At 44.0% G+C, this 13,032-nt stretch overlaps 1 protein-coding gene across 1 annotated transcript in view; it reads right to left on the bottom strand.

Annotated features, from left to right (window-relative positions):
• LOC124775530 overlaps nucleotides 1-13,032 on the bottom strand; it is a 174,736-nt gene that overhangs the window by 161,099 nt on the left and 605 nt on the right. Inside the window, exon 2 of the mRNA XM_047250364.1 lies at nucleotides 3,138-3,236. Coding sequence (XP_047106320.1) covers nucleotides 3,138-3,236 — 99 coding nt within the window. The remainder of the gene's footprint in view (nucleotides 1-3,137; nucleotides 3,237-13,032) is intronic.

A 13,032-nucleotide genomic window follows, 5' to 3' on the forward strand; every position in this document is an offset into this window, starting at 1 on the left:
GAGCCGATGCCCACTCGGGTACCCTTGATGACTGCACGACACAAAGCTTTATGCCTCGCCTGGGCCCGTCAACATTGACAATAGAATATTGACAACTGGAAACATGTTGCCTGGTCGGACGAGTCTCGTTTCAAATTGTATCGAGCGGATGGACGTATAAGAGTATGGAGACATCCTCATGAATCCATGGACCCTGCATGTCAGCAGGAAACTATTCAAGCTGGTGGAGGCTCTGTAATGGTGTGGGGCGTGTGCAGTTACAGTGATATCGGACCCCTGATACGTCTAGATTCGACTCTGATAGGTATTACATACGTAAGCATCCTGTCTGATCACCTGCATCCATTATTGTCCATTGTGCATTCCGACAGACTTGGACGATTACAGCAGAACAATGCGACACCCCACACGTCCAGAATTGCTGCAGCGTGGCTCCAGGAACACTCTTCTGAGTTTAAACACTTCCACTGGCCGTCGAACTGACCAGACATGAACATTATTGAGCATATCTGGGATGCCTTGCAACGTCCTGTTCAGAAGAGATCACTACCCCTTCGAACTCTTACAGTCCTGCGGGATTTATGGTGCCAATTCCCCGCAACACTACTTCGGACATTAGTCGAGTTCATGCCACGTCGTGTTGCAGCACTTCTGCGTGCTCACGGGGGCTCTACAGGATATTAGGCAGGTGTACCAGTTTCTTTGGCTCTCCAGTGTATAAATCTAACGGAGTATTGAAACAATGTTTGATATATTCTTGTTTTGCATCTTTTTTTAGTGTTACCTTTTTTGAGAAAATAGCGTTTTCTGGCACTGTTCGTTTTTATTTTTCTGATTCATGTTACAAATAATCAGTTTTCGAATAAAACATGAATTACCCATTAACAGTTTCAATTTTGCTATAAATACTGTTTATTTTTAAAATAACAGGCAGGACAATAATTAGGCAAAAAAAATCCTTCCGTAGGTTATGTAGCTCACTCATTTTCTAGACGGTTGGCAGGTTGGCAACTTTCAATTTTTAGGGGAATTTTGTAAGGCATTGATTGCATACACAAATAAACAGATAGAAATGAGGTAACGCCAGATAGGTATGCAATACACCTGACGTACAGATAATGTGGTTACGATCTTAATTGGCCTAAGCACCCCGTCTTCAGGCCACAAGTGGCCCATCGAGACCATCCGACCGCTGTGTCATCCTCAGCTGAGGATGCGGCTAGGACGGGCGTGTGGTCAGCACACCGCTCTCCCAGTCGTCATGATGATTTTCTTAGGCCGGAGCCGCTACTATTCGGTCGAGTAGCTCCTCAATTGGCATCACGAGGCTGAGTGCACCCCGGAAAATGGCAACAGTGTATGGCGGCCCTGACGGTCACGGTCACCCACCCAAGAGACGGCAACGCCCGACAGCGCTTAACTTCGGTGATCTGACGGGAAGCGGTGTATTCACTGCGGCAGTGCCATTGACAATTGGACTAAGGTATTAGAAAAACTACCGTAGTCTACACATACTTACTTACGATAGTCAACAGTGGCCTACGGTAGGTTTACAACAAGGATTCCGGAAACAGCGATCGTGTGAGACCCATCTCGCTTCATTTGTTCATGAGACCCAGAAAATATTAGATACAGGCTCCCAGGTAGATGCCATTTTCCTTGACTTCCGGAAGGCGTTCGATACAGTTCCGCACTGTCGCCTGATAAAGTAAGAGCCTACGGAATATCAGACCAGCTGTGTGGCTTGATTGAAGAGTTCTTAGCAAACAGACACAGCATGTTGTTCTCAATGGAGAGACGTCTACAGACGTTAAAGTAAGCTCTGGCGTGCCACGGAGGAGTGTTATGGGACCATTGCTTTTCACAGTATATATAAATGACCTAGTAGATAGCGTCGGAAGTTCCATGCGGCTTTTCGCGGCTGATGCTGTAGTATACAGAGAAGTTGCAGCATTAGAAAATTGCAGCGAAATGCAGGAAGATCTGCAGCGGATAGGCACTTGGTGCAGGGAGTGGCAACTGACCCTTAACATAGACAAATGTAATGTATTGCGAATACATAGAAAGAAGGATCCTTTATTGTATGATTATATGATAACGGAACAAACACTGGTAGCAGTTGCTTCTGTAAAATATCTGGGAGTATGCGTTCGGAACGATTTGAAGTGGAATGATCATATAAAATTAATTGTTGGTAAGGCGGGTGCCAGGTTGAGATTCATTGGGAGACTCCTTAGAAAATGTAGTCCATCAACAAAGGAGGTGGCTTACAAAACACTCGTTCGGCCTATACTTGAGTATTGCTCATCAGTGTGGGATCCGTACCAGGTCGGGTTGACAGAGAAGATAGAGAAGATCCAAAGAAGAGCGGCGCGTTTCGTGACAGGTTTATTTGGTAAGCGTGATAGCGTTATGGAGATGTTTAGCAAACTCAAGTGGCAGACTCTGCAAGAGAGGCGCTCTGCATCGCGGTGTAGGTTTCGAGAGGGTGCGTTTCTGGATGAGGTATCGAATATATTGCTTCCCCCTACTTCTACCTCCCGAAGAGATCACGAATGTAAAATTAGAGAGATTCGAGCGCGCACGGAGGCTTTCCGGCAGTCGTTCTTCCCGCGAACCATACGGGAGTGGAACAGGAAAGGGAGGTAATGACAGTGGCACGTAAAGTGCCCTCCGCCACACACCGTTGGGTGGCTTGCGAAGTATAAATGTAGATGTAGATGCAGATGTAAACGGAGAGCTTACCGCCTTCGACCTCTGAGAGTTCACAACTTGAGCGGAAGCGAGCACAGCCATGGAACCAACGCCCCAAGCTCGCTGTAGTGTCGCGCGAGGCAAAATGGGTCACCTTCGATGACTTCTGCCCACCTGTAAGAAGTCGATTTCCCCTATTCCACCCAACCCCCCACCACCACCTCTCCCGCCGCGGTGCTGACCTGTAGGGCGCGCAGCAGCGCGAGGCGGCCCTCGTGCGGCAGGGCGCGCGCGCGTGCGGGCTGCAGCAGCCTGGCGAGCACGGCGGCGGCGCGGTGCGTGTGCGCGAGCGCACGGCGCGCCGCGGCGTTCTGGCAGGCCTGGCTGAGCGCGGCCGCCGCCGCCCACACCGTGTCCAGGGCGCGGCCCGCCGGCGCACCCGCCGACAGCCGCCGCACGCACTCCAGCAGCGACGAGTAGAACCGCGCCGCCACCGACGTCGACGGGTCGAACACCGACAGGTCGTTGCACGCCGACAGCACCTGTGCAACCCCGCGATCGCACACACTATATTTGCTGCAATTTTGTCAAATAAAGTCACTGAACAATGGCTGCTCTATGAAATCAATTTTAAAAAATATATCGGCTCAACCACTTGTTTATAGTGTAAAACACTAAGATTGACGCCTTTCGGAATTCAAGCTTCCATCATCAGAATAATGAAAAGTAAAAGAACCTGTTAAAACTCGCTAAAATCGTACATGCACCAGTTATTATATTATAATATTACGAGAGTCACAATACCATACTTCGATGATATTTCGCAAAAAGTGCCTAACATTTTCAATCCTTTTAAAGTTGTAACCGCTTTTCAGACCAATAATACGCTGCGGTTTAAACTAAGAAATAATTTGCAGCAGGAAAGCGATAAATATGAGAGAGCTGGGGTCTATAAAATTCAGTGTAACACGTCCACAAGCAAGCTAAGTAGGCCAAACTGATAAGTCCTTTAAAGTACGTTACAAAGAACATAGCGATGCTTTCCGGCTTAATAATTTCGAAGCGTCAGCTGTAGCCACGCATATTTGGGAAACGGGACACCCCATGTTGGGAATAGATCAGGATCTCGTTATTTTACATAGACAGGACAAAGGCAAAAAGCTCGATCTACTAGGACAGCTGGAAATTACGATACATAGCGTGGATAATCAGAACACACTGAATGAACAGCTAACTGGTGATACAAATAACTTTTTCAAACATTTCACTGGTTTCTTTTAGTAACTACATTTTTAGCAATTGACAGGATACCATCATTTCATGAGGTCCTTGGAACATGTATACGTTATCTGTTTGTATAGACATCTCTGTGACTTCCTTGTTTATTTGCGCGTGGGCTCACTCGTGTTTCAGTGTCGTGTTTGGCTACGTGGTGTGTGGCATCAACGAAGACGCACTGGCAGTTTACGACGATAGATGAGAGAGCCATGTGGTTTCATGTTGAACACCACAGGCGACACCATTTTAGAGTTTTTTATATTTTGACGACTATGTGGCCTTGGAAGACACGGCTGCAACAAGGGAAGCAGCCACGATGTTTTAATTTTATTGTCAATTTTATTGTGCCTGGTGCATGTTCCATTTTAGCGAGTTTTAACAGGTTCTTTTACTTTTTATTATTCTGATGATGGAAGCTTGAATTCCGAGAGGCGTCAATCTTAGTGTTTTACACTATAAACAGCCGGCCGAAGTGGCCGTGCGGTTAAAGGCGCTGCAGTCTGGAACCTCAAGACCGCTACGGTCGCAGGTTAGAATCCTGCCTCGGGCATGGATGTTTGTGATGTCCTTAGGTTAGTTAGCTTTAACTAGTTCTAAGTTCTAGGGGACTAATGACCTCAGCAGTTGAGTCCCGTAGTGCTCAGAGCCATTTGAACCATTTTTTGACACTATAAACAAGTGGTTCAGCCGATATATTTTTTAACATTGACATTCACAACCACGACCTCTCATCCAGTATGGATAAAATCAAAATGAAATCAATTGTTGATGGTATACAGCAATCAGCCACAAATTGGTTTTAGATTACTTTATTCAAAATGTACCATTACCACTTTCGAATTTACACAATTCATCATCAGACGGCTGTCTTGCTTTTACATACAGTGAAACTGTTGCGTTGGCAGCAGACCTCAACAAAATACGTAAAAAAATTACATTCACAGTTGAGCATGAAATAAATAAGGATATATATTTTCTCGATCTTAATATTTGTAACATTAATCATAAACATCAGTATAGCGTCTACGAAACCCACCACAACAGATATCAGCCCTGACGACTCTTCATGTCATCCCAGCCAACACAAAACGTCATATTTCAGAGCCATAGTACACTGAAATCGGAAAGTATCTACGAATCACACAGACGAACAAAATGATATCAATGTAATTAAAGCATTTGCTCATAATAATGGCCATGATCCAGTAATAATAGTCCAACTCCATAACAAAATAAAACAAAAACCCCAGTTCCACAGAAGAGCAGTTCGCACAGCATCCAATCCAAAGAAATTAGCCTCCCGCAGAAGCCAAACTTAAATATATTGTTATCCCATATATAGGCCCACTATCATACCAAATTGGACACTTATTTAAGAAGAAGAAGAATAAAATTAACTTCTCTACTAATAACAAATTACAGCAAAAATTGATCCATTATGTAATTCCTTCGAAGACCCCCTATCGTAAATCGGGAATATATAAGCTCCAATGCAACTCGTGCCCAAAATTCTATATCGCTCAGACAGGCAGCAGTTTCGCGATTAGGTACAAAGAACACCTTGAAGCTTTAAGGATTGGAAACTTCAGAAACTTCAACAAACCTACGTTTGCTGCCCATATTGCAAAAGAAAAAGTGACAAAACACTCACAGCAACATGAAAATATTACATTTAGCAGAAAAGGGAGCCACTACCAATCTGATAGAGGAAACAGAAATACACAGACGCGAAAACACTTTCCACGATAGTATCCTTAATGAGCAGACTGAGTTGGCTAACACTCCTTTCTGGGAAAACTTCCAGAAAGTACTTTCCACACTCCATCATAAATGATGTCTGTGCACCTGTCTGTAGATGAAGTCACTAATCTTATAACCTTGTATGTGTGCACTATCGTCACTATTATTCATGACACAAAATATTAATAAATTTTAACGTACACACATCCAAAAACGTTTTGCATCACCTCGGTTCCGAGAGTTCCGGAACCTGCACAGAAAATTGGAATAGAGATCAACATAAACATCATTATTGCTCATGAAAACCACACATTGCGTCTTGTATCTAGATATAGCGAGACCTTCAGAGGTGGTGGTCCAGACTGCTGTACACACAGGCACCTATAGTACCAGTAGCACGTCCTCTTGCACTGATGCATGCCTGTATTTGTTGTGACATACTACCCACAAGTTCAATAAGGTACTGTTGGTGCATATTGTCCCACTCCTCAACAGCGATTCCGCGTGGATCCCTCAGAGTGGTTGGTGGGTCACTGGGTCACGTTGTCCATAAACAGCCCACGCATTTTCAATACATTTCAAGTCTGTAGAACATGCTGACCACTGTAGTCGAGCTATGTCGCGAGGATGACTGCATTCTACGATATTCTGCGTTATTTTCGTAAACAGGTTCTGTTAGGGCAAGATTTTTCGTGCATACAAGCTGAGACATCACGAAAGCGAACGTTAACTATTTTTGGGACTCTATGCAATTTCCGAGAGGTCAACTCCGTTCTTATGTTTTACATAGTCACATGAGATGAGTATAAGTTGAGAACATTGTTAGATGCGTTTGCAAGGTTTGTAGCTACTCTGTGATCAATGGTAAAGACACGTGCTGCCTGGAGGTCTCTCGCATATGGGAGCCGCATGAGCGCACATTGGAGTTCTGTGACATCAGTATAACAGTGACTGTATACTCGAAAACAGAGACAACTTTCACCTGCATCTGGTGGCACCTTGCCTCTGTGTCTTCATGCACGTCCGCAAGGAATTTCTCAGGTGTCAAGTATGGAAGGGGCGCCACCACTTCATGTCTGCAGGACCTTAACTGTTTTCCGTGTGTGGTGTGACAGCTGATGGCCATGTCACTTCGTGGGGGTTGCCGTTAACCTCTTGTGCGGTCTAGTGGACAGGGGGTGGATGAGGGTGCTTGCGCATATTGATTTTGTGTCTGTTGCATTATTTTGCGAGCTGATCTGTAGGCTGTGCTATGTGTTATTTGGTCAGCTTACGTTTTCGTGTCTGCACATCACTGTGCTGCATTATTTAGGAGGAGTTTCCAGGGCTGTACTGAAATTATTTCGGTGTAGTAGTTTGCATGTGTGTAGGCTGTGGAATGCATTACTTTGACAGTCTACAATTAGTAAGCGTGTCTGTTGTGTTATTTACGAGTAGTTTGCATGTCTGCAGACTGTGTATTGTGACCCCAAGCCCATCAGGGCGAGTGTTTTGTGTCAGGGTGATAAATGTACTCCATCCATAAATAAATTGTTCCAAAATAATTAAAGCACACTCCTTCCTCTGTCCAGCAGCCCAGCGCTGGCTGAGTCATTTTCCCACCAATCCCTAGGAAGAGGTGGCGGTCGGGTGACTTAGGTTAGTGGAGGTGAGCTTGTTCCCTGCAGTTTTCTTAGGTTGGTAGAGAAACTCAAAGTGACCTTTCTTTACCGCCAAATTTCAAACTCTGCGCCAGTTCCTAGGATGATGTGTTGGTCAGGTGACTTAGGGTAGCCCAAGTGACATATTTTCCTGCGATTTTCTTACATCAGTAGAGATATCCATGGTGTGGTGCATTATCGTCTTGGAATTTGAACTTTCTGCCATTTTTCTAGGGGAGGGAGGTTAGGTTAGCTGATGTAGCCCAATTGATCTATCTTGTGCCAAAATGCAAACTTCCAGCCAGGCCAGCCAGGGGTTGTGGCACTAGCATCATCAACTGACTTTGCTTCCAACATCTTGGATGACGTCATGTGCTGTGCACGTTAGTACACGTTAGTGCACGTTAGCCTGACAACATGGGTTACTAAGGGGACATGGCCTTTGGTTGAGGATCGTGGTGGAGACTTTAACTATTTCCTTCCAAGTCCAGGTGGGCGTGGCATTCGTGAGAATTCATTCAAAGTCCACAGTACCGCTCTCTGGTGTTTTCAATATATACTATGCCTCATTGTGAACACACTGGTGGCAGCCATTTTGGATAACGGTACTTGCATCATCACCTGATGGCTGCCATCTTGGACAGATAGCGTCCTCTAGTGGTGGTGATTTGTACTAGGTCAGGTTGAGTCTGGACCTTGTGGCAAACTGACTGCTTCCCACCATCTTGGATTATGTCACAGAATCCCGCAATTTTCTTAGGTTGGTAGAGAAGCCCCAAGTGAACTTTCTTTACCGGCAAATTTCAAACTGTGGGCCAATTCCTAGGATGAGGTGGCGATCAGATGGCTTAGGTTAGTTTGCGTAGCCCAAGTGACATACTTTCCTGCGATTTTCTTAGGCTAGTAGAGATAACTGTGGTGTGATGCATTATCGTCTTGGCATTTGAACTTTCCGCCGTTTTTCTGGGGGGGGGGGGGTTACATTAATGGATCTAGCCCAACTGACCTATCTTCCGCCAAAATTCAAACTTCCAGCCAGGAGGGTGTGGCACCAGCGTCATCAACTGACTTCACGGCCGCCATCTTGGATGACGTCATGAGCTGTGCACATTAGTACACATTAGTGCACCTTAGTACAAGTTAGTAGACATTAGCCCGACAACATGGGTTGGTAAGGGGACATGCCGGTTGGTCGAGGATCGTGGTGGAGACTTAAACTATTTCCTTCCAAGTCCAGATGAGCGTGGCATTCCCGAGAATTCATTCCAAGTCCATGGTCGCCCTCTCTGGTGGTTTCAATATGTACCACGCGTTGTGGTGAACACACTGTTTGTCGCCATCTTGGATAACGGTATTTGTGTCATCACCTAATGTCATGACTGCCATCGTGGACAATAGCGTTATCTGGTGGTGGCACTGAATACCAAGTCAGTTGGAGTCCAGACCTCTTGGTGAACATACTGGATGGTTGTGCTGCATGAAATTGTTTAAATAAAGACTTATGTCCTAGTCCTTTTCCCATGAATCATTAGGAGGAGGTGGCGGTCAGATGACTGAGGTTAATCAAAGTATCCTTTCTTTCGCGCCATTTTCTTAGCTTAGTTGAGATATGCGAACTGACATTTCATTACAGCCAAAATTCAAATTTGGCGCCAGTTCATGGGAAGATGTGGAGGTCGGGTGACTTAGGTTAGTGGAGGTAGCCCAAGCAACCTGTCTTCCCGCGATTTTCTTAGGTTAGTAGAGATAACCGTGGTGTGATGCATTATCCTGTTGGAAATTTGAACCTCCCGCCATTTTATTGGGGGAGGGCGCTGTGGCACTTTCCTGCCAAAATTCAAACTTCTCGCCAAAATCAGTCAACTTGGATGACGTCACAGCCGCCATATTGGATGTTGTCATGCCCTTTTGCCAAGACTACACACCGCCATCTTGTATGATTCAAAATGGTTCAAATGGCTCTGAGCACTATGGGACTCAACTGCTGTGGTCATAAGTCCCCTAGAACGTAGAACTACTTAAACCTAACTAACCCAAGGACATCACACACATCCATGCCCGAGGCAGGATTCGAATGCGACCGTAGCGGTCGTGCGGTTCCAGACTGAAGCGCCTTTAACCGCACGGCCACTCCGGCCGGCTCATCTTGGATGACGTCATCGCCACCATCTTAGATACATCTGGCAACAATGCAGTGTATGCCAGAATGTAGGTTGTTCCAATACTGACAGTTTCTACAAGGAGTTCCTCAGTTCATGTACCGTACATAAAATTTACGTAAAAACATAAATGCAAAAAACGGTCTGACCACTTGACACAAGAGCAACCAAAATCGACTCATGGTTTCATTTCTCGGATTAATATTGATGTTTATCATGCAGTTAGCAAAAACACTGCTTAATCTCACCACCAGCCTGTCCGCGCACAAATCATATCTGTGAAGCGAGAACACTTACCAGGAGATCTTACCAATTAGCCCTCTTCAATTTTCTTCATACTCTTAGCATTAGAAGTTGACTGCTCGGACATTAATTTCCTTAATAAATAAGATGCAGTATTAAAGCATAATTTTAATAAAATACGCCTATTTATTTTTAATTACTAGTCACATGAAATTTAAGTTTGATACAGACATGCGAAATGCCTTATTGTTAAATAAAGGACATTGCATACATCAATAATGCTATTCAATGTCTAGGAATGAAAAAGTATATTACTTTCTACTAGCTAAGTGCCCGGCGGTACCTGGGTATGAATTTATTTCAGTTCTATTAGTCAGTTTCTTCCTGCCACTGTCTTTGTCCACCTCCTCCTGCCCCCCCTCTCTGTCCATCGCGTCCTCTCGCTTTTCTCTGTGCGTCTTCGTCCCACCCCTCTCTCTGTGCCGTATAATAATATAATTTTGTAGGTACAGTCGTGGACAAAACGAGCGAGACCCCTCGCCTTTTCGTTATGCTGATCCGCACAGCTTTAAAGTCTGCTACACAGCATAACAGGCTAGGCGACGAAGTGCTACCACCATACTACGCACAGGCGTGAAATTGACAAACTATCCCAACTTTGTCAGACTGTTCTCAATCATGTGTAAGACTATATTAATACTGATTAGTGTGTTAAACACAACACGTAAATATAAGATAAATAAAAGAAGAAACGCTAATTCGTATGAACTGTACTAATAAAAATGAATTTCAGCTTATCGAGGTAACATAACTGTTTTAGTAAGGCAAAGTACCCCAGATCGTTACGAATTATCAAAATATTATGCGCATTCGGCCGCGAAACGGTCTGTGTCAACTTTCAGACCAGTCATACTGGATTACCGTTGCTGACCTACCATGAAAGTGCGCAAATTTAGCAATGCGTGAAGATTCATAACGAAATTCAGTTAAAAATCGTTCAATGCCACACTTAAGTCAATTCAGTATTTGACAGAAGCGGAAAAAGTAGGCAGTAACAAGTATGAAATTCTACAAGAGTTTCATATTGACACCCACAGGGCGCCAGTACAGAATAAAGGTAGCAATAAAACGTATTGGGGGCGCCAGAATTTCTTAAAATTGCTTTACTGGTAGTCTATCAGCCTCCATCGAAATTAGAACCGAAAACAAACCAGACCTACCTAGCAGTAGCAAACACCTTTCACTACACTAGCAGACAACCCAGGCAAACAGCCCTCTATTATTACCCCAGACATGAATAAGCCGGCAATTTCGCAATGAAAATGGCCAAATTATCTACAGTTTCTGTTGAATAGATCTTTCTGGACTCAAAAACATGAATTTTCTACCTTTATGTCACCGTTTATGTGACAATCACTCGGGATGGTTATCGAAATAACAAAATACTGTTATTAGCGAGTAAATTTTGTAGGACACTTCTGCACCACCCCAGGAAATAAACGGCTATACAGCTGCCAAACGTATTCTACAATGTTTCGAATTCTTCATTAGGCTCCCCATAGCCAGAAAACGTTCATTAGCCGAAGTGTTTCTTAAGCTAGCTAGCAATGGGAATGCTTGCACTTCTAAAACGCGGTGGCATTAATACTGGGATCTGAATTACCACGTATATAGGCAAATGGATTTTATTTGCATCCCTGTAAACGTGATTTGGATCGAAATCGCAGCTACGATTAATATGCTTATATATTGACTGCAACTAGAACATTTCGAATAAAGAGTAGGGGGAATTAATTCAGTAATTGTCGTAGCTATTTTCGTTGTTCGCTCAGTAATTGTCGTAGCTATTTTCGTTGTTCGTTCAGTAATTGTCGTAGCTATTTTCGTTGTTCGTTCAGTAATTGTCGTAGCTATTTTCGTTGTTCGTTCAGTAATTGTCGTAGCTATTTTCGTTGTTAGGATTTCGTCACCTAAATCGGTAAAAATGGGACCCTACTAGTCTCACTAGTCTTTCTTGACCGTCTGTCTGTCTACCGAACCCTTAAAACCCGTTTACCTCGAGTACGGGTAGACATAATAAGTGGAAATGTATCGAAATTCCTGCGGTATACCGTGCCTTGTTGGTGTATAAAAGTGAGCTTCTATGTCAGTGCACTCTAAAGATACGGCCGTTTATGTAAAGAAAATTTACGCGAAAGGTAAAAAAATGGCTCTAAGAACTATGTGACCAAACTGCTTAGGTCATCAGTCCTCTAGACCTAGAACTACTTAAACCTATCTAACATCAGGGCATCACACACATCTATGCCTGAGTTAGGATTCGAGCCTGCGACTGAAGCAGCCGCGCTGTTCGTGACTGAAGCGCCTAGAATCGCTCGACCACCCCACCCGGCGAAATCCTTTTTCAGTTCATGTATAATGATAATATATACTGTCTAGTTAGGATAAACTATATTCGCCAGCAACTCAGATCGTTTGATCACAGAACTTTGACGAAACTGCTTTCAAATTTTGTTCGAAGTCGTCTGCAATATCAACTTATAAACACCCTAGGAACTTCGTATGCGATATCCACTTCCGAAGACGCTGGCAGATACTGCAGAACAATAACAAGTTGTTAAGAATTTATTGTTATTGGTCCATGAATGACACTTTATTTCAGTATCAATTTAAAGCACCTAGGTGTTTGTCTATGGCTGAAAATAATGGACAAAAAAAATTAAACAGCAAACAACGTCGATGTTCAAATCAAATGTAACTCTCATGTCGCAGTTACAACATAATTTCGTTGTTACATCTACATGACTGCATCCACAGGATTTATTTGCAATCCAGACTTACGTTCCTGGCAGAGTGTTCATCGAACCAACTTCGGACTATTTCTCTACCGTCCCACTCTTTAACACCGTGCTGCAAAGAGGACAACTTAAATCTTTTCTTACGAGCCCTGCATTACATTATCACTATGGTCATTTCTTCCTGTGCAAGTTCCCGAGGAAATAATGTTTTTCCATTCAGAACAGATGTTGGTGATTTAAATTTCGTGAAAAGACCTCGCAGCAACGAAAAACGCTGTTGTTTCCATGAATGTCACCCCAACTCGCTTATGAAATCTGGGACTCTCTCTCCCCTATTTCGTGACATTACAAATCGTGCTACCGTTCCTTGGACGTTTTTGGCGTGCACCGTCAATCACATCTGTCAAGCATCCCATACGGAGCAGGAATACTATAGCAGTGGACGGACAAACATTGTGTAGGCAGTGTTTTCAGTAGACC

Source organism: Schistocerca piceifrons, chromosome 1, assembly GCF_021461385.2.
Source record: "Schistocerca piceifrons isolate TAMUIC-IGC-003096 chromosome 1, iqSchPice1.1, whole genome shotgun sequence".
NCBI classification, from domain to species: domain Eukaryota; kingdom Metazoa; phylum Arthropoda; class Insecta; order Orthoptera; family Acrididae; genus Schistocerca; species Schistocerca piceifrons.